The following is a 23,903-nucleotide window of genomic DNA, read 5'->3' as shown; positions in this document are numbered from 1 at the left end:
TTTTTTGGGCCTTCTGATACATTTTTTTAAAGCAAACAAAACCAACCCTGTTGGGTTGTTTTGGGGTTTTTTTTCCTGCTTAAACCACAGGTATTTATAATCTACGAAAATTATTATTACTGAGGATATCACTCAATAAAATAAGTGCTGATGATGTTTAGATAGGACACCTTCCTTAAAAAAAACAAACATAAATCCTATGTCTGGCTTGCAGAGAGTGGGGTGATTGATGCAATGTTCATTTAAAGCACTTGAAGACCTAGTCTGATTTTTTCAAAACTATAAACAGGATTCTTCTTTAGCTGTGCACCACAAGGCAGTGTTATAATCCCCCTGGGAGACACTAATTGCATCCTGCTAGTCAGCAGGGCATTCGCTGGCTCTGATGAACACAACATAACATGAATTTGTCCATCTTTCTAAGGAAAGCAAAGGAAGCCAATCTGTGTCTTTCTACTGAAGTCCTAGATAGCAGTAATTAAACTTTTAATCCAACTATTTAGTTATACAGAAGGCCAGGTAACTCCTCTGAACTTTGTTTTTTAATGTGTAATACCATTGTATCAGAAACAATTTTTAAAAGCTTCAGCTTTTCTTCAATATACACATTTGTATCATGTTCTAGTGAGTATTTTCACTGTATTACAATTCAGCTCACCTGAATTCTTAGGTATCTAAGAACAAGTAGCTTAGTCATATGGAAAATTGTTCTGAATTTCCTTAGAAACAAGACAAATTGTACCATCAAGCTCCAAACTCTCAGCTGAAGGGCTGACTAAATACAGCAGGAGGTCAGTATATCTAACAGCCTGACTGAAACCCAAGTTAAATAGCACACTAAGCACACACATGTAAATGGTTTATGTCCCAACGCTAAACCCTAATGGTGTCCCTGAGGATACAAGCACATTTAGCAAGGAAACGGAATCAAACAGATTTTCTCTTTCTCTTGAATGAAGAAGCACCTCACTTTACAATCAGTACTGGTGCTAAGAAAGGTACCAAGAATTATCTGTGCTTATCTGCACAACTGTGATACTGACAGGCTGCATGGCCAAGAGTGTGTGCAACCAGCAGTTAACTCACAAGATCCACCATCAGCCAATTAAATTCATTAAACAAGATTTTAGGATTTTTTATCATCTTTACTTTTCCTGTTTGTTTTAAGTATCCAAAAGGAAAAAGTCTCCTATTAAACGCAGCAAAAACTGAATTGATAGAATTTAATATAACAAAAGCTTGTCAGTATCAGAGTCTTCCCCTTAACATGGTGGCATAATTATTCCCACAACTGATACATTAAATGGATATCCTGCCATGAACCACGGCTGCTCTGGAATTCAAAGTCCTGCTTCTGCATCAGCACAGGAAGACATCTGAGCTTGGCAGCCCTACAAGCTGGGCAGGTTTGGCTGGCAGATGGCCACAGCAACACAGACATGCTGGTTTTGGACCACACAGCCACCTGGATGCGGCACCAGCACACAAAGCATCTACAATGTGGTGCATCAGTGCCCTGCTGTGCTTCTCCTTTGAATGTGGGATTACTTCTCTTGTACTGCTAAAGGCTCAAATTTAGCCAGAAAAATTATAACTGCATTTCTGTTTCCTTCTAACCACTATAACAGTGCATATCCTGAAGGTCTGGTGGGCTGGAAAGTTTCTTCTGGGAGTTTTCAGCAGATTTGTTTGTGCTGTTTCCACAGAAGAGGGTTAAAACCCAACTCAAATGGATATCAGTCGCTTCTACTGCAGACTCTGAAAACATCCCCACCTATACAGGGTCACATTGCACACACCCACATGGGAAAAGATCCCACTTAACTACACTGGGTTGTAGGGGGCAAAATTGTGTGCTGTGTGACTTGTCACCTCCACAGCTGCTGGAGACCTTTGGGGAGATCCCACACAGATATACGTGCTTCTGAGCCCAAGACTTCTCTGTCCTGCTTTAAATGACTACTGTAGTTTCTGGGAAGCAACACTGTCAAACTCTGGGTTAACCCTATTAATATGGCATCCACTCAGCTCCCCAAAAGACTCAGCCACTGGCACTATAATCCTTTGTAACTTCAGTCATCAAAAGGCCAAACAGCAGGCACTGGAGAAAGAGAGCAGCATTTGGGGCAAAAGGGCTGATGGTAGAGGCAGGGGCAGCTTCTCAAGTACTTTGAAAGCCTCACAACATAACACACAAAGCATCTGAGAAAAACTGAGATGCTCAGAATTTGCTTTACAAACAAACAAAACCCAAACAGAACACATACCACACTCCCCCTCTCCCCCCAAAGAAAAAAAACACCCAAAACCCACTACTACTTTTTAATGAGTGGATACTAGAAAACAGAACTATTTTTTCCACCTCTATGCTATGAATTTGAACACCTGGCCTTCACCTTGCAAAAGCTAGTTTTTAAATGAAATAGAAGTTCATGTAGACAACATACCTGCAGACAGCACACACAAAACAGTCTGGGTGATAGGTTTTGCCCAGTGCTGAGACCACTTCTCCCTCAATGAATTCATCACAACTGAAGCACCGCGTGCCATAGAGTCTCTGGTAGTCCAAAGTACAGATGTAGTCTCCCTGTCTCACAAAAAATCCTCCTTGAGCAAGGTCACATCCACAAGCTGCAGGAAGAGAAAAGGCAGACTCAGAAGGCTGGACAAGGAAAAGCTGCTCTCTATGACAATGCTGACTTTTCAACTGTGATCAGTATGGTTTCTAGTGGGGTGTTTAAGCACTCTGATCTAAGGGCTCGTGAACTCAGAACAGTAGCAAGTCTGAGAAACACTACCTTTTTACAGTAAGTTACATCAGCAATGTATTTAGCACAGGAATAGTTTGTTATTTATTCCAAGTAAAAACATTAACCTTAGTGCAGAGGCTGGTAGTGCAGAATTAGAGCTTTAAGAGATGATATCAAGGCTAGCATACACAACACACTGCTATATCGAACAGGTTAAAGGCAATGCATAAATGATACACGCTTTCAAAATCTAAAGCACCAATGTTACCCAGAAATGTCTCTGCCAGACTAGCCTACAATCACCTGATATTCTTCCTGAACACAATGCTTATTAGAATACTGCTCCCTATAAAAGGCACTGATGTGCCTGGCAACTGCTGTAAACCTCTACAGCAGCTTACAAGATCCTTTTTAAAAAATCAGGTCTTACATTTGTCAAATAAACCTCACACATCAAGTATGAATTGGGGTGATCACCAGAACAACCTGCTCCAGGCAAAAGCCAAGCTTTTAATTCTATCTAAAATCTGCAGGAAAAGGAGAAAGTTGATGTACCAGAGCCTTCTGAGACTTCTCAGGGGCTTTCTCCACTGCACCATGGATGGAGCTAGGCCGGAGTTTTGAGAACATGTAAGATGGGAAAGGAGAGAGACAACAGTCTGGCTGAAGTCATACAGGAGTCAGATGCAGACAACACACATCTGTATTTATCAGGATCTTTGAAAGCCAACTGGAATTGATTTATTCAAAAAGGGGACTCAGCTGCTGTGCTGACTACTGCTTTGCTCACAGTGACAGCATCAGGCTTGTTGCTGTGTACTTCTGCTCCTGGGGATGTGCACCTAGGGGAGCGCGTCGAGAAGTGGGGATGTTGCTTGTCAGATTTGGGCTACATGTGCAACACACTGCAGAGCTGCTCAGCTCCTCCATCCCAAAACAGCACAGGCACCTCAAAGTCTAAATTTCAAGACTGAGACTTCTGTTTAGGTACCCGAGAGTCCACAGGCACTCTGGCTTCCACATGTAACGCCTCCCGCCTCAGGCTGCCGGCCACACCAGAATCAGTCATCTTGCATCTAAGCTCTGAGAAATGAGTCTCCAGCAGGCCTGCTCCAGGCACAAAATAACACATACTCACAGCACAGAAACCCCAAGAAAGCAATGGAGCCTGGCACATTCATTCAGAAACACATCTATTCACATTCTATTTTAATCATCTTAGTAGCTAGAGGCCTAGGGTCAAGGCCCTCTTTAAACTCTTCTCTCTCCCTGGTGATGGTGACAACCACTAAGTGACAGAAAACGACAATCATACTGGAATTGTATTAGTATATGTCCACGAAGAATGAAGATGGAGAATCATGGTTAATTAACCTTTCTTATAAGTAAATTCCAATTGTATTGAATTTGACACAGAAAACAGATGTGGGTCAGATGACTTAGAATGCATTGTCCACGACATTATCACACAGGATTAACACATGCACTTCATTTCCCACCTGTGCTCTAATTTTTAGTGACGACATGGTTTTTGGACAGACTCTTTAAAAATATGGCACAACTGGATAAGTATTATGAAGTTCTTTTAGTCTACATATGTCACCTAGATATGTACTGGCGTGACAAAGCCACACACCAACTACTGAGTTAAGGTGAGGCTGAGCAGCACGCTGAGCTGATACTAACAATGCACTGGAGCAGTTCTAAACTGTAATGTACAGTGCTGCATTTGCAGAGTGGAAAGAAGAGAAAAATGCTAACGGGCATAATTAGGCTTCTGAAGTGAGCAGGGAGGGTTTAGTTCCCTAGAGAGTATGTCCTTATGCCAGTAGTGGCACATCTTACTATAGCCACTACTCATCTGCTGAAGTGAGCAGCAAGCAGAAACAAGGGAACAGCACGCCAGAGCAATGGGCTCTTTCTTCTAGTGGCTTCTGCTACACAACACTCTAGGAGCAGCAACAGTAACAAAAAAAAAACCCTTCTGAGGAACAGAAGGAAAGGCAGACTGAGAAATACCAGTCATCACAGGACAAATACAAGTCATTGAAGTTTTGAAGTGCTAAGTAAGGCACATGGGCCAAACAAGATGAAGAGCTGTTTAAACCAAATGAGAAATTTATCACAAGAACAAGTGAGAAACCCCATGTCATGAATAAATGGAGACTGCAAATTAATAGAAGAGTTTCTAACCATGGCAGGAAGGAGCTTGTGAAACAGCATCCCAGCAAGAAGGAAAAAATGATGAGGAAGAAAGTCTCAGATCTCTATACTTGTGGAATGAAGTCTGAGCAATATTAAAAAGGGATTATGAGATACAGTTAAAATATTAGCTTAATGATTTTAAAGGATAATGAGAGAGAGATCACAGAACCATAAAAAGTATCAGATGTTAAACAAGCTTAGAGGAAATGGGGAAATTATATATTTTTACATCTTAGAATTTTAGTCCCTTAAACCCAATACCATGCCTACAAGATCAACATTAAAAAATACAGTTCTTCTGTTTAATGATTCTACTTAATTAAGTAGATGCAGGTTTTCTTCCACAGAATCAGCACTTAACAAACATTATAACAAATGCCTAACAGTTTTATTCAACTGGTCCCAGATGCTGCATGAAATTTCAAGTCCTTGAATTCTATAGTTACAGTGGAAATACATGGAAATAAGGAAACAAGCTCCTTTTTCACTGACAGTACCAGACTGTGTGATACAGTAGTAGAAATAAACAGACATAGAAATAGGTTACAGTATAAATTTATTTGGAGCCAATTACCTATGTAACAAATTGGACTGAGACTAGTGATCGACATGCTGATTCTTCTTCAGAGATTTGATAACCTCTTCTGCTCAGCAAGGCTATTAACTCTCCTGAAGTGCACTGGCACTGAATTGAATCAGTTGACATACAAGAACATTTTTATGGCAGAGGACTGCAACTTTTTTCCCTATTTCTTTTATAAAGCCAGCTGATTTGTCACTAAAAACATAACCAGTGAAGATTTTAGCTGAAGCAATCTTACATGGGCCATGCTAAATAACATTGTTTTCATTACAACTTTTAAAGGAAAACAGGCTCTTAATGCAAAAGTGTGAGGTACACAGTAAAATATTTCTTCAGAGAAAAAAGGTGGGATGAAGAGATTTTAATATCAGGTTCAGCCATCACACAGAGTTTTATGTGTATGAGTGATACAGGTTTTCAGCATTTCAGCACTCAGAGGTTGCAAAAATTGTATCAGACCCTGATTCCACATTGGCCTCAATCTCAATTTTTGTCAATGGTCATTAGTTCTTCTAGTATTTTCTCCAAAATTATTAGCTATAAGCAAAACTACTAAGAGAGAGATCATTAGTGCATTTTTGGCACAGAACACTGCACAGGGTGGACTTTTAGCCCTTTCTTTACATTTTACTTTGGCATTTGACTACATACATCACAGTTCAGAGAGGTGCTGAGGAGGACCCTTTGCAGAGGACCCTCTGCAAAATCCTTAAATGTATTCCTGAATCCAGAGATCTAGCTCATGTGCATATCTGGGGCACAGAAAGGAACCTCTGTGGTTATGCCCTCCCTCTCACCCACTGACTCTGCTGGCTGGGGGGAAGCCACAGCTTCTCTGCAATCCAAATATTCCTGCCATGCCCTTTGCAGATCCTTCCACCACCAGTTATGTTCCATCAGCCACAACCCCAGTCGTGAACACTTCTGTGCTCCTGTATGGTTTGAACAGTCTGATACACTTCAGCTCAACACCTGGTTGATCATACAAGGACACAGGGATTCCACTTAAACTTCCTTGGAAATTAAAATTGTCCCAATTTAAAGCTGAGAAGAGCAGCTCTGAAAAGAGACCCACTAAGCATCCCCCAGGTGACATGTGTGCCCCTTGCCAGCTGCTTCGATGGACAGAGAGACACTGACCAACTGAGATGATCCTGCACATCTGCAGAGACAAGAACTCAGCTGGAGGAAGCTGAGGGAGCACATTTGAAGGTAACTACCAGACCTCACTCTTGTAGGATAGGAAATGAGGATTATGTCACAGATCCCCTCCTACCCAACACTTGTCAAGGAAAATGAGTATCTGGAGGTAGGGCTATTTAAAAGCTAGAAACAGTTCCCAACTGTTACTGAGCTTAATTTTAGTGAAACAAGAAAAGCACTGCAAACATAGCACTTATGATAATGAAGAGACTAACACTGAGTAACCTGGTGCTTGCATTGCTATTACCCTGCAATGGCCTGTGCAGAACAGTTATGAGCTTTAGGAGTAATTTTTAAGAGTGAATAAATGTTTGTCTCATGGTATTTGGCGGCAAGACAATACCTGGACATGCTGTGGGACTTGAGATGAAGGATATCCACACAATTTGAGGAGGGTGCCTCAGGAAGGCTTCTCTGGCAACTCAGGAATTTGGTTCAAGATGGTTTGCAGTTATCAGACACTTAAATACCTGCTATAGATCTGAGGGGTTTGTCTTTAAGATGAAAGAGGGTGGATTTAGATTAGATGCCAGGAGGAAATCCTTCCCTGTGAGGGAGGTGAGGCCCTGGCACAGGCTGCCCAGAGCAGCTGTAGCTGCCCCCTCCCTGGCAGTGTTCAAGGCCAGGCTGGATGAAGCTTTGGGCAACCAGGGCCGGTGGAGGGTGTTCCTGCCCTTGGCAGGGGGTTGGGACTGGGTGGCTTTTGAGGTCCCCTCCAACCCAAACCAGCCTAGGATTCTGTGATTCTCCACTTACAAACAGGCTACTTCTCTTCCCAGCCCAGTTTCTTCAACAGCACCCAGAGCACTGTCGTTTACGCTGTGTGATTTTACACTCAATCTGACTCCATAATTCTTTATTGCCTGCAGCCTATAAAAATAAATATCAGTTACAGCAATTAATTAATGCACCTCAAGCATGTTGCTAGCCCACTATTATATGTCATCAGTATTCCACTTGCACTGGATGAATATAAAATGCATCTCTGTTTTCCTTGCTGGCAAATGAGCCTACTGCAAGTAGATTAGTCTTTTGGCTGTGTGCTGGTCCTTAAAACCAGCTGTTGTACTGAAAGGCTTGGAGGATGCCACACTTGCTGTGCACTACAGCAGGATGGAACAGTTTCTGTCATCCAAATAGTGCCATTCTGCATCTAGCCTGCGAGAGGATTCAGAATTTGGCTTATCAGCCTGTAACTGCTCGTATGAAGCCTGTATTTTCTTCTCCCATTTGTTGCTTGATGCAAGCAACTAGGTGTGAACCCAACAGGAGAGAGAGAGGCAGAGACCCTCAGCATGACAGAAGGTACAAAGAGCTGGTCATAAAGTTCACAGAATCACAAGGCTGTTACAGAAAAAACAAGAGAAGATCTCTGCTTGCTCAGAGCTAAATAAAAGTGTCTTCCTCAGCACTGCAGCTTTACATCCATTTCTAGGATTTTCCTACAACTCTGAGATGGATGCTGGTGGCTCACTAAGTACCCAAGAATGACATGAAGTATGTCATTGACATAACTCTCTTTTGGCAACTAAACTGCATGCCTTCATACCCCATTGATGCAGTCTGGGAGCCTGTTCTCCAAAAGCCCATGATTATATCTGGAGCATTTCTCCTTGCCATTATCCCTGTGAGAAACAATCTTCCACTGCTTCAGCTTTTAAACAACTTCAAACTGACCTGCAATTTATTTGAAGCATTCTAAGCCCATTTCCAGAAGGTAACTGCAACTGTGATACTCCCTCTGTTGTGTGCTCTGGTGTCAGTAAGTCCAGGTCAGCTTTTCACAGTGGTTTTGGGGACAACTTCCCCATCTGGAAGTTTGGTGACCATGTGAAGTCTGCACAGGAATAACTGCACCCTCTTGGACAACTTCCACCTGAAACTTCTGTCTGTAGGGGAGGCAGCAGCAAGACAGAAGGACCCTTGTGATGGTATGTAATCCATACAATCCAGTCACCCTTTCTATGTAGGAGTGATTGCATCTAAGTCTTTCCAAGCAGATGTCTGTAAAATCAAGAATACTCAAGCTTGTCAGTCCCTGGCAGCAGTTCAGCTGTCATCTCTGAAATGCCCACTACAGTCTGAAGGGCTGGAATCTCACCTCATTTTGTTGCAGTCAGAGGTAAGCAAAACTAGGAGCATACAGCACGAGGAAAGCCTGGGGCAGACCTGCTGGCCCCTTCCCCAGCTCCCACCCTGGCAGTGCTGCCAGAGGAGAACCAGAACAACTTTCTGGCGAGGGTAAGAGAGATAAAACTGTGGGTTAGATCTTACTCATCTTACAACACTTCACCATGCATGTGTAGCACTGATAAAGCTATAAAGGATGCAGCGTACAGCACATCTATACAAGCTCACAAGCTCTACTGGCCACGATACTTAGAAATCAATGTGCCAAGTGTACCTCTCAGAGCAGGAAAACTCTCAGAGATTCAGAATGCTCTTATGAGACTGACAAAACAAGGACAACTCAGATGTACCAATTAAAATGGACAGTTTGGGGAGTTTCCTATGCACTTTTATAATTTATGGGAACTAAACATCTAGTAATTTTTGCATCAGAAAGGGCAGTTCCATTTCCCTTCTGCTAAGTGGAAGCTCAGTTTGGTTATCTTAAATTTATGAACATGCTGAATAGACCTAAGAGAGAATTATGTGCTTAAATCCATTTTCAACCTACTAGCACCTTAAATGTTCATGATAAAACACTACTGTTATTTGCCAGACTAATTAAAACAGTTTGCTTTTTTTTAAAAAAAAAAGAGCCCATGAAAAGCAACAACAATAAATATTTTCTGATTTTTCATCATGATGTTTTGGGGTTCCAGTTACAGGTTTGCAAATTCAGAGCTTGCTCTGACTATGCACAGATATGGCAGATGGTCTGATGTTAATGAGTCGGAGAAAGAGGGAGGTGGATTAACACCACTGTGGCAGTGATGAATTTTATCCAACAACTCTCTCTGGGTGTCTACACAGGCTTCACATCACCTCAGTGTGTGGAAACACCCAGTAATTACTCCAGCTTGCTGGCTGTATCCCCACGTGGAAGAGTGTGACAGAGACAGGAAGCCCCCCCCTGCACAAAGGTTTTCTTGCACTGACATTTTTTGAGTGGGGAAAAACTTTATCCTGGAAGATCTTGAGTAGTTCAAAATGACACTATCTAACGTGGGCTGAATTATGTGTTCTCAAAACTGCCTTATCTGCCTGCAAAGCTTATATTTGCATCTAAAACTTCATCAAACCAACATCAGGCAGCATTTGTGAACAGATTCAGCTTTCTCCTGGTTCTACTTTTCTTTCAACTAGGGTGAGTTTTATACTCTCCATTCCTTTGTCTCCATATACTCTCCATATTTTTTATCAAAATCCACCTCAGAATTCCCAGCATGGATAAGCACCTCTCCCAGGTAGCTTTTCCCAGTGATGATTCCCTCTACAATGCAAAAGTCTTCTGCATGAGGCTGTATCTGTACTTTGGATTTTCCCCAAGAAGTTTCAGCAATTACATCTTCAAAAACTCCTATCTGTGTTTCTAAAGAGGACTTAAATTTCCAGCATAACTTCCCAGTCTTTGGACTACAAAGATTTAAATAAGGAGACAAGCAAGGCAATGAAAAGACTAAAGAGAAATGTACTTGTCTATTAGTAAGAAAGTAAAGTGGGGTAGTATGTGATATCCTGGGTATAAAGATGGGAGTCATGTATAGCTTCACTATGCCCTAAGAACCTCAAATCCTTTCAAGGAGACAAATCAAGTTGTAACCAGAAATAATAGTACTTAAATGTTGGGAAGGTATTCCTTTTCCAATACCCTTAACCATGATTGATTATTGAACTGCTTTTAGTAAGTTAGTAATTAAGGATTTTTAAAGTTCAAGTTCAAAAATCTCAAAGCCACCACACAGAACCATTGGCAACTGCATTAAATCCCTTTTGCACTGGCAAAAGTGATTATAATTTTCATTATTTCAATGAAATAAAATCCTAAGCTAATGTGACATTGGTAAGTCAGCCCCAAACCCAGCATAACATTCCAGCCAGACTCAGAGCACTGCATCAAAACCACAGTTTTTCCCCTATAATAATGAATTAATATGATCTTGGACTGCAAACTCCTGAAGTCCTTGGGAAGCAACAGGCACGTTGCTGAGAGTGCCTGATGAACAAGAGCCATTACGTGGCATCCCCAGTGCCCAAGATACCACACATGCCATCAGCTGCTACAGCTTTGCCAGAAATTGGCACTCAGAAACCCTACTAGTGAGCTGCCCGTAAATGACTCCCATTCTGCAATGTGAAACCCCAGAGCTATGTTCAAACGCAAGTCCCTCAGATTACAGAGCATAGCTTTTAGCATATTTATATCCTAGCAGAAGCATTTGATCTAACAAACAAATCGCTCCTATTACCAAGTTACTTGCTGTTTTTAACCTTTTAATCACATATTCTGTCTTAGCCCTTGCTGTTGGCATGGCTTCATGATAAATGCTGCAACTCCACGTTGTGTTGGATGTTCTAATGAAAAAAAAAGGTATAGAAGTGATAAATCCAGCCCAGGGCCTCTTCAGAATTCCCAGGAAAATGTAGTGCCTCAAGAATCAGACCCAGAGAAACCCAGACCCAACCCCAGCTGAAGATGTGATAGGTTCTAACAGGTCAATTAAACAAGTAGATGAAAATTCATAGGGGAGAAATTATGCTTGAAACTGCTGGCCATGCCACCTCAGAGGACTGCATGTGCTGCATCCACAGCAAGACAGCCATCTGGGGAATTTTGATTAGGGGTAAAGCAGACATGGCAAGTAAAGCTGCTGCAGCACAGTGGTCATGTTTTGATATCCATGGCTCAGATTGCTAGCTTCCTTCCTTTCATCAAGGCCAAGCTGCTAAAGGACACACAGATGTTACAGCTCTTCTCACCCAGGAGTGACGTTGTACAAAGAACCTTTTTTGGCAGGAGTGCACAGGTTTCCCCATTTCACTGGGGTGGAGGCTGCAGGATTTCTGCATGGAAATAGATGTGCAAACATACCATGGATGGCCCACTCTGGTGTGCTAGACACACTATATAAAACATTGCAAAGTCCAGTTTCTGATTTTACACAAAGCTGGTGTAATCAAACTATCCTGGGAATACTGGGCTTGGATTCATGCTTCCAATATTTCCCAAGTGCTGTATTTGCCACAGGTTCCTACTACTTTGGAAACGCCAGGATGCCACCACACCAAAGAAAAATAAGTATCTGACAAACACTCCAAAACCAAGGCAATTTCCACCATTTGGGTAGGTCAGAAAGGTTACCCAGGATAATATAATTGCAGCACCTACATCTTTCCTATCTACAATTCTACACCAGCCTCTGTCTCCACTGGGTCAGTAAGTTATGCTGCTGTAATCGAGCTCCACACGAGTATTGGCCTAATACCATCCCCTGTATGAGGAGGAGTCCTGACCTGAAGGGCACCCTCAGAACCAACTAGAAAACACAATTTAATTTGACAGTCTGAGTCATCAACATTTTATCACATTTTGTCATTTGCCTTGGTGCTTTCATCACAGAGTTAAGAAACTGTAAGAGAATCCACAAACACAGGAAGCAGAGCCCTTGAAGTCTAATGAACATGATGCTGAAGACATCTACGTTATTATAACTGCATTCTGATTAAACCAAATTAAAATGGGAGGTATTTTAAAGAGAAAAAGTAAAAATGTGAAGTGACACTAGATGGCAAGCTTCCTCACAGACTTTTACCAGCAGATTGGATGTGCACTTTTAAAACGAAACAATACATGAATAGATGTGAGTATAAAGCTTATTTATAATGCCTATTTACCTTTGGAAGTCCTCATAAACTGCTATACTAAGAAAAAAGTGCATTGATATTAAAATTCTTAATCTGGATGTGTAACTTGAATAATTCTTCCATTTTTCCAACTTTTCTTAGAATCATTGTCTGGGGAATGTAGGAAGAACTGGATGGGAATGAGTGACTTCATACTAACCTTCCTTGCTTGTATAATTTAATCTAAAAGCAAAAGGCACCAAGGTACCTACATGCTTGCTGTTACCATTCTGAAACTCACAGTCCTCATAGATGGACAATTTGGCAATACAAAAAACTCCTTTTCTATGCTAGAATAATGAAACAGTCAAATGTCTCTGCCTCATAACTTATGCAGCTATATAAAACAAATGGTTTCACATGCTGCACATATTCAGAAATAAGTGTGAAGTCATCCAAACAGACCTCAGATGCCTCTAGACACTCTCAATTTGTCCTTCTTGAGGGGTTCTTTGTCAGTTTTGTGGTCTCCATCTAAACACATCTGTAAACACTGTGAGAAGGACCATGTCTTCCTGCAGATTTGCAGATATCTAAGGTTCTCTGATGAAGGCTGTGAGGTGGTTCCATGTGGATGCAGTCAGTCTAGGCAGGCAGGCAGCACCACCTAAGCATGGCAACGCAGCCAGCCCACACGTGAGATGATCTGTACTGGGAGTGTCCTGCAGCTGCACATGGCTCTTCCAAGGGGCAGTCTTTGGTGGGTGAGGTAAGAGGGGGCAAAGAGGATGGCTGAGTACCATCAAAATAAATGCACCACAGGGAGGAGTCAACTCTAAGGTAAATACATTCCCAGGATCATCAACCTGCCCATGCACAACAGTCCAGCAGCATGACAAGAAATGGGGTTCAGAAAAGGGGTCATGGCATGAACCTCTCCTCCAAGGCTGAGAGGAGGTAATTAGTCCTAAATTCTAACACATTAACTACATTTCATCATCCATTGAGCACCTAATTAAAAACCCAGATCACAGTTCCTGAACCTGATTTTATTTGCCCTTTATGCTAGCTAGTGAAAAGTGTGCTCAGTGCTCTGTTCCTAAGCTCTTCTCACCTAGCAGCATGGTACATCCACACTAGAAAGCAACTTATGCTTCCTAAGTAACAAATAAAACCCAGGAACAAAACAAAAACAGATACCAGAAGGATGTCAGCAAATCGATGGAAACCCTTGAAAAGTGATAAAAGAAATGATGGCATTCAAATAATGAAGGGGGGGAAAAACCCAACTATGTGTGCAACCTTAGCAAAATGATTAGTAAGGAGGAATATCCGTACTCCAAGAGCCCTGACACCAAGCAGCAGTTTAACCACTTGTCTCTGACACTACCTCCTGCACCAGCTGAGTCTGATGGGTGCCTAACAGATGCTAACCTGCTTGTCCTTTATTGACACAGCAATTGGTTTCCCTCATTTTATGCAAGATCTTTCTGAAGCAAACCAACTCTTCTTATCCCTTGCAGACAGGTAGGGGTAATACAGCCTCTACAGTATATTAATCATCATCTTCTGCATGGGAGTGGGGAAAAAAGCCTCCACACAGCCTTACTTTGGGGTCACTGAACAAGTTGAGTCCACTTGCTGCATTTGCAGGTGACCTGGTGACCTCTAAGAAGAAATGCCCTATGAAATAAAAATGTGGGAGTATAACTGTGTCTGGTTCCTCCCATAGGACTTGACAGTGTTTTCTCATAGCAGATCTGTATAAAAGGAGGCCTGGATTTCATGAAGGTAATTATATGGAGCACATATCAGTATGCTACTGAGACTTCATGAGGGAGACAAGCCTCCTGAATAACAAATTAGCTGTTCTCTTCCTGAGTTAGGTTTGAAAAACTAATTTGATAATCAAATTGGCCATAAGAGCAGGTGGCTTGGAAAGAGCTGGAAAGCTGTATGTACAGGCTGTGTTCTGCTTTAACAACCATCCTGGTTCCAAATAGGTGTCCACAATATTTTTGCTCTGTAAGATCGAGCACTATGCTTGGTTTTCTTGTGTGAGATTTCACAAACCACACAATTACTGAGGTAAACATTTAATCCTGCCTAACTCATTAAAGGCTGACTCAGGTGGTGAATACTATATACTTAATTCTATGGGATTTATAAAAACCAGTGTAGCTGGCAGTTTTCTTTCTGATAGTTCCACCTAAATAGATATGGAAGTATTCACATTGACCCAGCTGAGCCCAGAGCCATTCTCATGTTTCTAGGCTGTGCCACAAGTGTCACTCAAGGTACCACTTTATAATGAGCTAAGCAGGTTGTCCACTAAACATCCTTTAACATGAACTCATTTGTACATTCAAAACCAACTAGATCTCACAGATAAACTTTCATCCAAGCAAGCATCTACAGAAGGGTCTTGTGTCAGCTAATCCTCCATTTCCCTGACCATCCTTCCACCATCCACAGTGTGACAATATTCTATCACAGCCAGGCACCAGCCTGCACCAAAGCAAGCACTTTCTCCCAAAAATGGGAAAGCACAGAGGGTGACACTGGTATTCAAGCATCACAGTCCAACACAAGAGAGTCTGAACAGAGGTGGCCACAGCCCACGCTGGGGCATGTGCTATTAAGCTCAGAGAAGGATGACACTGAGTTACTTTGCAAACATTAATTCTCTCCTACCCCTGCACTGTGTTTCACATCAGCTCTCCTGAAGTGTTCTTCAGGTCCCAACTCTACAGTAAACTCCACAGGTTTATACCCATTTAAAATACACTCCACTATTGGGATGTTTATAATCTTACAGTAACAAATCATGGATTGGATCATAAAACATGCTTGTGAAGTTTTCAGGACCATAAGTTCACATGCCTGGTGCTAATGCACATGCCTACTCACAGTAACCACAGACACACACACTTACCTTTGCAAACAAAGCACTTGATATGGAAATATTTGTTCTGAACCCTCAAAACTTCTCCTTTGCACGGCTTCCCACAGTTATTGCAGAGAATTGCAGTACTTGATGGCTTCTCCAGTTGGCTATGTACAGCCTGTGGTTGTGAAACTGTAAGGGAAAACAAAAGGTAGGTCATTTTAAAGGCCATCAGATGAATCTTCTGTAAGACCTACAAATAATGACAATTAAGACCTGGGACAGAACAGGTCAAGCTGATAAAACAGTTCAACTTCTGGCATTGGCCAGCAGAGGAGGAAATACCTGCTACAGGAGCTAAGCCAACCTTCCCATTTCATAACTTTCAAAGCTCGTGCCTGCAAACATTTCAAACAAATCAGAATTTCTTACAGAGTGAAGAATCCACATGGTCAAGTCTTGAGAACCTCTGCCTGCATTTCAAGAAATGCTTTGTTGCATTTTCTCTTCAAGAAAACCAAGACTATAGATTTTCACCCAAAATACCTTGAACACGACTTAGCTACTCTTACACTAATCCTTAAAATCCAAGGTAATTGCCTTCTTAATTGATATTAAGATAGAGATACACTTCCGTGGATGTTTTGACTTCATACTTCTGAGACACTGACATCCCTGTAAATACCACGTACATCTGACCATTAAGCAAAGGTTGTTGTCATTTTGTAAGAAAACCATGATTTCAAGACATTAGGTTTATCTTGGCTAGTAAAATACTAAATTAATTAAAAATTTGCTGCCATCTGGTGATGTAAATTAGAAATTGCATTTATTGGGCAGTTGATAACCATATAAATTGGCATCCCAATGTGGAACAGATGAGATACAACCTTATTCTTGCTATTTTACTGCAGTACCTCCATCAATTTTTTATCGCAGGGTACTAAGGAGTCTAGAGAGCAAATATCAAGGCAGTTCATTATAAAGGTGCTGTACGATAACTCAAGAGACTTGGCTTTTCTCCTGTGTGAAGAAATACTATTAACAGGGAAATACATCAAACATTTTAAGTAAACTACGTATTTAATGACATTCTTCAATATGGCATATTCATTCTAAGGCTGGATTGCTATTTCAAAGTGATCAATGTTTTAAGGTTTCAGCTTCAAATTAAACTTACCAAACAACTAGTCAAGATGGAGCAACCTCTCCCAGGGCAATATACTAAGCATAAATGGGAATCCCACGTGCTTTCCTTCAGGGTTTAGCCAAGGGATCTCACTGCCACGTAACCCATTTCTTTCCTCAGCAATCAAAAATAAATGAAATTGGGATGTAATTTTTTTGCACCAGACTGCTGCAGCACAACTCATCAACTTACAAGAGACTGGATTAAACTCAGACAGCCCAAGACCTTTATTCTCTATTCCTACTGTAATATCAGAGTTGCTGTTTCAGAAAAAAAGGCTTCTGAAAGAAAGAAAAAGATTGGGGGCAGGGAGGAACCCGACACACTGGATTGTAATTTTGTCCAAACCAGAACCTTCTACTCTTGCAAGTCAAGTGTTTTGGGATTTTTTTCCCCAGGAAGATACACAGGATTGAGCTGCCTGTAGCATTGTTCAGCACCCATTAGCATTCTGCCTTGTTCACTGAAATTACGCATGCTGGGATGGGCAAAAAGTCTTGTTCAAGGCAATGTTAACTCTGGAGCTGTTTTCCAAAGCCCTGGCTATAATTAAGTACATATCCAATAATAACAACACAGCATGACAGGCAATTACAAGTTTACAGGAAGGCAGATGCCTGGATTTACAGAGGGCAAATGGCACACACAGCTCAAGCTAATACGAACATCTGCCTTATTTCTCAAAAGGAAACAGAGGAAGCTCTGAACTTTGCAGTACTTAAACTTTTGACATGAGAATTTCTCTTTATTGTAACCTGCCCAAAGCAAACTACCCACCCTGCAAAAGAATCAGCCCTGTAAGAAATGAAAACAAAGTGTTTTCCCAAGTTATTCAGTAGAGTGGCGGGTAACAGTTCATAACTATGGATAAAGAAGGTTTGTTCTCTCCAAAGTCACCAGCAAGCATTAAGTTTGTCGTATTAAATTCAAGGATGACTTGTCTTAAAGAGACCTGACCACACCCAGAATGCGTTGGCCTAAAAAAGTTACATTTGAGATAGAAAATTCTGATTGGAATGAATTATTTGGGGTTTTTTTTCCATGCCTGACTCTTCCTATGGCTGCATCTGAAGAGCATCTCCCCAGAGGCATCAGCCCCAGGTGGGCACAGCAGCATGCAGATGGACATGACAGCGCATCCCTGGGCATCCTGCGGGCAGGGCTGTGACCTGGACAGGGTGTCCCAGCCACGGCACAGAGTGTGTGCCAGAGCCACCTGGATGCACCACGGCCGAGCCCTGAGCGCAGCCCTTCATGCCGAGCACACCCCTCTCTCCCTGAAGTCAAAACATCTCTCCTTCCAGAGGAAACTCCTTTCTTTCTGTTTGTTCTTTTGCCCCTGGGAGTTCAGTGCTGGACTTGGAGCAAAGCAGCAGAATAAGTTTTGCTTCCCACATTGCATTTGGAGCTCAGTGGCCAGGACTACAAGGCAGAACTGTTCAGTGCATTTCCTCCTCCTCAGGTCTCTGCATCAAGGTTGAGAATTAAAAACAAATCACAAAAAACCCCTCCAAATGGCAAAACAACTCAGATACGAAATAAATTCTAACAGAAAGGATGTTGTATTTCTGTTGGAATTCCTCCATTAATCTGGGAGTAACACAAACCATATTTAAAATACCCATGGTAGCCAGATGAATAATTATCTTGCTTTCCTCTTGCTTTAGAGCCAAGCTAATCAATATTTCACATGAAACCCCAGTGAGAATACAGGGCCTTTAGGCTCATTATAAAACTGCAGTTCTGAAGACAGTTTTAAATACTTATTCATTCATCTAGCAAAACATAATGATGTAATTAATGATACATTAGCTTAATTTTTAGTATTTTAAATACATTGTGCTTCATGTTGAAATTACAATCACTGACACAATTTTGAGAAACCACATGTCAACTTAAAAATGTTTCAATTAATTTTCAAGAAAATATGTTTATATGGTAATTTTCAGCATTCTACTCTTATGCCTTTAAGTATCAAAACCAGTCTTACAAGCAGCTGAAGATACAATCAACCTATTCAATGAGGGAAATAGTGAATTACTGATGGAGTGTAATGAACTGAGACTTCTCCTTGGATCTTAATTGACTAAAGAGCTCATTTAAAACTAAATGCTAGCTTTATGCCTTGGTTTAGAGAATTTAATGAAAATAGAAATTTCCTTCTTAACTTTAATATTGAGTTTTTTCTAAGAAGAAATATTAATGAATGCCCAATCGTCTTCATTTCCCCTAGCAGAGTTGCCTCCCCCAATCTTTGAACTCTCAAATGATCTCACTGCAGACACTTTTTGACAAGGACCAAAAAACAGCAAGAAAAGAACTAGCAAACACTCTTTCCACAGCACCACCAGTGTACAGGTTCTGGCTGCTGGAGACATCACTGCCAATAGTCTTCCCAAACATCCAGTGCTCACATATTTCTGATATCAAGGCTCAACCTCCCTCCAGCCAGCTAAATTTGGGATTATTGAATTAGCAATGACTTGTCAAATAAATTGTCAAATAAGACACATTCCTCAGATTTACTTCTATGCTGCTGGCTTGGGAAGAGAGGGGAAGAGTGGACAGTGGTATCGCTCGTGATTCATCTTACGACAAACGTGAAATGATGTTTTCAAGTGTCTGCAACTTTGCCAACTTCAAACATTTATATTGACATTCTTCATGTTTGGTGTTGAGCTCATTTCTTGAGGGAAAATTTCAAACTGCTCAAGCATTTTATAGAGGTGGGAAAAGGATGGGATAAATTATATTTGTTTTCTAAGTTAAAAAGAAAGCACAGCACCTTGGTTTTGGCACTACTTTGGAGTAAAGGCTGAAGCCTGACAGAGATGAACTTTGTGAAAGATACACTGGATCCATGAAAATCCACAATACATAGTGAAAAAATAAGTCCCCCTTTGACTAAACACAGCTCCTGAACCATTGCTAGACTGGTAGGATTTAACAACACTGAGACCAGGATGAGGTGCCAGGGTTGAGAACAAGATTTGGCTGAAACAGCTGTGTTTTGGGAACAGCACAGGACAAGTTGATGGTGGTGACAAAATAGAGAAGATGCTTACAAGTCCCTGGTCACACTCCACTCTGGAGCCTGAGAGAGAAAATGTCACTGAGCTCACAGCAGAGAGATGAGAGCAAATCGCTGAGGGAAACCAAACCCATGACAAAAGATCTTGTCTAGGACCAGCCCACACAGAGGATGAGAAACTCCTTTGCTATCAGGCTTTGGGTAGCCAAATGAGAAAGATCTTTATGGTAGATTACAGACCTGATGAAGAGACGTACGACCAAAACCTGCAGAATTTGTCACAGTCCCAATGCTCCTTCCAGTTTGGTGCCTTTTGGTTAAACTCAGCACAGAGACTCACAGAAGCTGTTCCCGAGCTTTGCAATCAAGTATGGAGCAGTTAAGTCAACTCATGCTTAAGCATATACATTCAATCTTGGATCAAACCTCAAATATGAAGCCTACAGATCACTTTGTTTAATATATAGACACAAAAAAGGCCACATATCCCATTTAGTCCACATTATTTAACCCTACTCTGAAAATAACCCAGTTCATTAGATTTACTCTTCTTGGTGATTAGAAGCCTGAAATGACAAAGGGACAAATGACACAATTTAGAATCACAGAATCCTCCCTCCCCTCTCCATTCTTTATGTGTCTTTCTTGGGGTTTTTTTAATCTTTCTCCTGAGATTGGATTAATTTTTTTATTATTTTTTTTTTAAAGTGCAAGCCTTTCATTCCAGGCTCATATGAATATATCATTTGCCTTCCACAGCAACCCTCCATCAGCAGAAAAGTTAAATCAGCACTACTGGTTCGTCCATAAATTCACCAGGAACATCCCTCTTCACAACTCATTACATTCACTTCACGATATGGAAATATTTTGTTTGAGCAAAAATATCTAAAATTACCAATATCAGCTGTTTTGCTCCTAAAAACATTCAGTTTTTTGAACGAAAGCACAGGCTGAATTCCAACTGTGAACCAGAAATGCACAGCTCTGCTAACAGCTATTCTGCATGAAGGAATCAGCAGGAAATTATCTTGTGTGTTGACACCAAAACCCTTCATCTAGAGGTGGTGACTGAAAACCAAAATACAGAGACACAAGACCCAAATGCCATTTTCTCCCCACGTATTTGAGAAACAGGACAAAGTAGTGATTGCTGAAATGCTGTATCAAGCAATTCTGGGAGGGTGTGGTTCATGGCAGCCCCGAGGGGAATTAAATTTGCAATCTTCTCTGAGCAGGATTAAAGGAGCAGCAGACAAGTGCACCAGCACCCGACTGGAATTAGGGACTGGAGTTCAAGCTGCTTTTTTTCCAAACCCTTCTTGTGTCCCCTCAGTCCAAACACTCAGGGTTGGATTTAAAAACACCCAGATGAAAGCAAAGGAAACAAGTATTTGAGTGACTAAATATCCTGTGAAGAGTTACTCTTGTTTTTTAAGTGCCTAAAGCTGGCCCCTGCTCCCTACCCGCCTTGTGTCTGTCTATAAAATACAAAGACTCTATAGAAGTACTTGATTGCTGGCGTGGGGGTAAGGATAATATATCACAGTAATAACAGGGTAAGGCACATAGTGTTCAGAGAACTACATGGGAGTTATAAATTTAATTTAGATATAAGGTTTGAGTTTTGCTTTCCTCTAAACCCTGGTGATTCACTACACAACCTTATGGGGTCCTGAGATCTTGACCACCCTGTCTGCAGAAAGGATGAGAGAAAGAATGATTGTGAAATGAAGACATCACAAGTTTTCTCCATCCATCCATGCTCAGGGAGAGCAGTTCCCCAGCCCAGCAATGCACCCAGTGGTCCAGGCACCAGGGCAGGAGGGAGCAGATGTGCCCAAATGGACAGGTATCAAACATGCCCAAGCAGCACATGTGTTAGGACCAGATGCTCTGCAGCTGCATGTTAAACATCTAGAGGTAAACTGTTTTACTCCCAAGTAGCAGCTTGTGTTAAAAGCTGGTTTAAATGTGTTTGCATGCCTTACAGTGCCTTGCCATTATAACACAATACGTTTTCCTTCCATACATCCCACAACAAAGCAGAAGTACACAAAGGTAAAAGGGAAAGCTAAAGAAGTTTTGCCTTGAATGTCCACACCAGACAGCCCCACGAGACCCCCAGCTGGCTGTACAGAGAGCCAGACTGTCCCCACACTGGCACGAATGAGTAAGCTTGCTTCCCCAGTGGGGCCTTTCTGCACTGAGTGGGCCCAGCCACCCCCCCAAAATGCTGCTCTTCCCACAGCCTCTGCTGTAACTTCTCCAGCAAAGCACTGTTACTGCTTCTCTCTTTAGCTCACGTAGGCAACTCAGTAAATTCAAAACATTCAATAAAACTTTATGGCAGTTGGTCTCTAACCAATTCACATAGTCCAAAAATACACAAGACGTGGTTCAAGGATCACATTTCTTGTTGATCTCTACACCTGCACCTACTACACCTAAACAACAGCTTTCACAGCCTTTCCTTTGGCACTAGGGAAAGGATTGCATTTCCCAGCACTTCCTATGGATCACCACCAAACCAGAAATCTATAGCTGATACAGGACAACAGGCAGGGAGAACAACTGAAGCGATCTCTGCTTTCACTGCTAATTATGTAGTTCGTGGGATCAGAGACAGAGGAGGATATTACCCAGCAGAACGTGAAGTAATAAAACAATAGATGAGAGGAAACACAGCACACAATCTCACCATATGCTCAGTGCAAAATTCACATCACATAAGCAAGCCTAGCACAAGCTAACCTCCTGCCCTTATTATTATAATTAAACATTTACCAAATCCAAAGGCAGGGAATAAAACACTGCTGGATTTTAGGAACCATTACTGCAGCAACACGAAGGCTATTTTTGTATGGGTTGAGCAAGATTACAGTAAGAAAGGATATAGAACCAGCACTCCAATATATCTTTATAAAACAATTTGTCTGTTTTTGGGTTTTGTTTTCAATAGAAGCTAATATAAAGTCTAAAGTCAATTTACATGAAATAAAATGAGGAAAGTTTTTAAACTGAGCTGTCAGCTAAACGTTGGCATTGTTATAATTTCCAAAACATCATTCATACAATTAAAAGAACAAGAAGCATGATTTAAAAATCAATTGTTTAACCATCTTCCTCCACGCTGCTGTGTTTCCACCTAAACACTGAATAATTATTCTCATGACAGCATCTGATTTAGTTACCGCAGCTCCGGATGAGAAAACAGTCATTTCAGGTCTAGGCTCCCCAAAACGTGGGGTCGTCACACTGTACCTGTATCTTCCGGCATCCCCACAGGAATTCCACCAGAAGCACGGCTGCTGCGTGTCCGGCTGGTGGGGAGCAGCACCGCCGGCGCGGTGGGCGAGCATGAGCTGCGGCAGCCTGTCCTCCCTGCTCCGGCACCAACGCGCCCAGGGCTCAGATGACTCCTGCAGCACCCACGCCCAGGCGGGAGGTGAGCCAACACCTCGCCTCCGTGTAAAAATAGAGTCCTGCAGAAGCCTAAATATTGTCACGTCCGCAGGGGTGGGCTACCCCTGGCAGGGTCCCAGAGGGACCGGACGCAGGACGTGCCAGCGACAGCTGCCTTTGCATCTGGTGATGCCACCTTCCGTAGCCACTCCAGGGAGGTGCAGGGCACCTAGGGAAAAAAAGACTTAAAGGAGGGAAACCTGCCAACTGCCCGGCCACAAATTAAAAACACAGGCTGAGGCAGCAGGGAAACCCTGCTAGCCACATCCCCACCTAGGCAGCCCCTTCCCCTGGGTGCAGGAGAGCACAGCACTGATTTCGGAAGGAGAGGATCTAAGCAGGTCTTTCTCCTGAAGGTGGTCAGTGAGATGCCAGGCAGCCAAAAATCTCTCCTGATTGCTCACACAGAGTTGCACTGCGCATCACTGGCACCACAGCGACGTGTTAAGCTATTTAAAGCAATGCTTGCCCAGTTTTGATGTGAATACACCACGAGAATTAAAATCCGTAGCGCTTGCTTTGGACTGAATTTGTAGGAAAGCAGTAACATGGCTTATGCATTGGAACAGGGACTGATGGCTCGGAGATAACCTGGGTAACTCTGGAGGAAAGCACTGGGACAGCAACAGGACTACACCTCCCTTTTTCATAATGCAGAGTATTCCATTCTCTGCAGGTTTTACAGAAGCCAAAACCCTCTCCCTCCTCTATTGCTCACCAGCCTTTACCCAGCCATTGCCTACTTGGTTACAAAGCAGCAGGGAAACAGCTTTTTCTCTCTATTGACAAATACCAACTAT

The 23,903-nt window shown here is 42.0% G+C and overlaps 1 protein-coding gene across 1 annotated transcript in view; it reads right to left on the bottom strand.

Annotated features, from left to right (window-relative positions):
- The window catches only part of ABLIM2 (actin binding LIM protein family member 2), a gene marked incomplete at its 5' end in the record, with an annotated part of 99,676 nt that extends 76,758 nt beyond the window's left edge, over positions 1-22,918 (bottom strand). The window contains 3 exons of the mRNA XM_084266749.1: positions 2,448-2,631; positions 15,467-15,610; positions 22,903-22,918. Of these exons, the coding sequence (XP_084122875.1) occupies positions 2,448-2,631; positions 15,467-15,610; positions 22,903-22,918 (344 nt within the window). The remainder of the gene's footprint in view (positions 1-2,447; positions 2,632-15,466; positions 15,611-22,902) is intronic.
- Positions 22,919-23,903: the final 985 nt, after the last annotated feature.

This window comes from Gallinula chloropus, assembly GCF_964237585.1.
Source record: "Gallinula chloropus genome assembly, chromosome: 7".
NCBI lineage: Eukaryota > Metazoa > Chordata > Aves > Gruiformes > Rallidae > Gallinula > Gallinula chloropus.
Note: the sequence above shows the minus strand (reverse complement) of the source record. Positions and strands in the feature narration are given on the sequence as shown.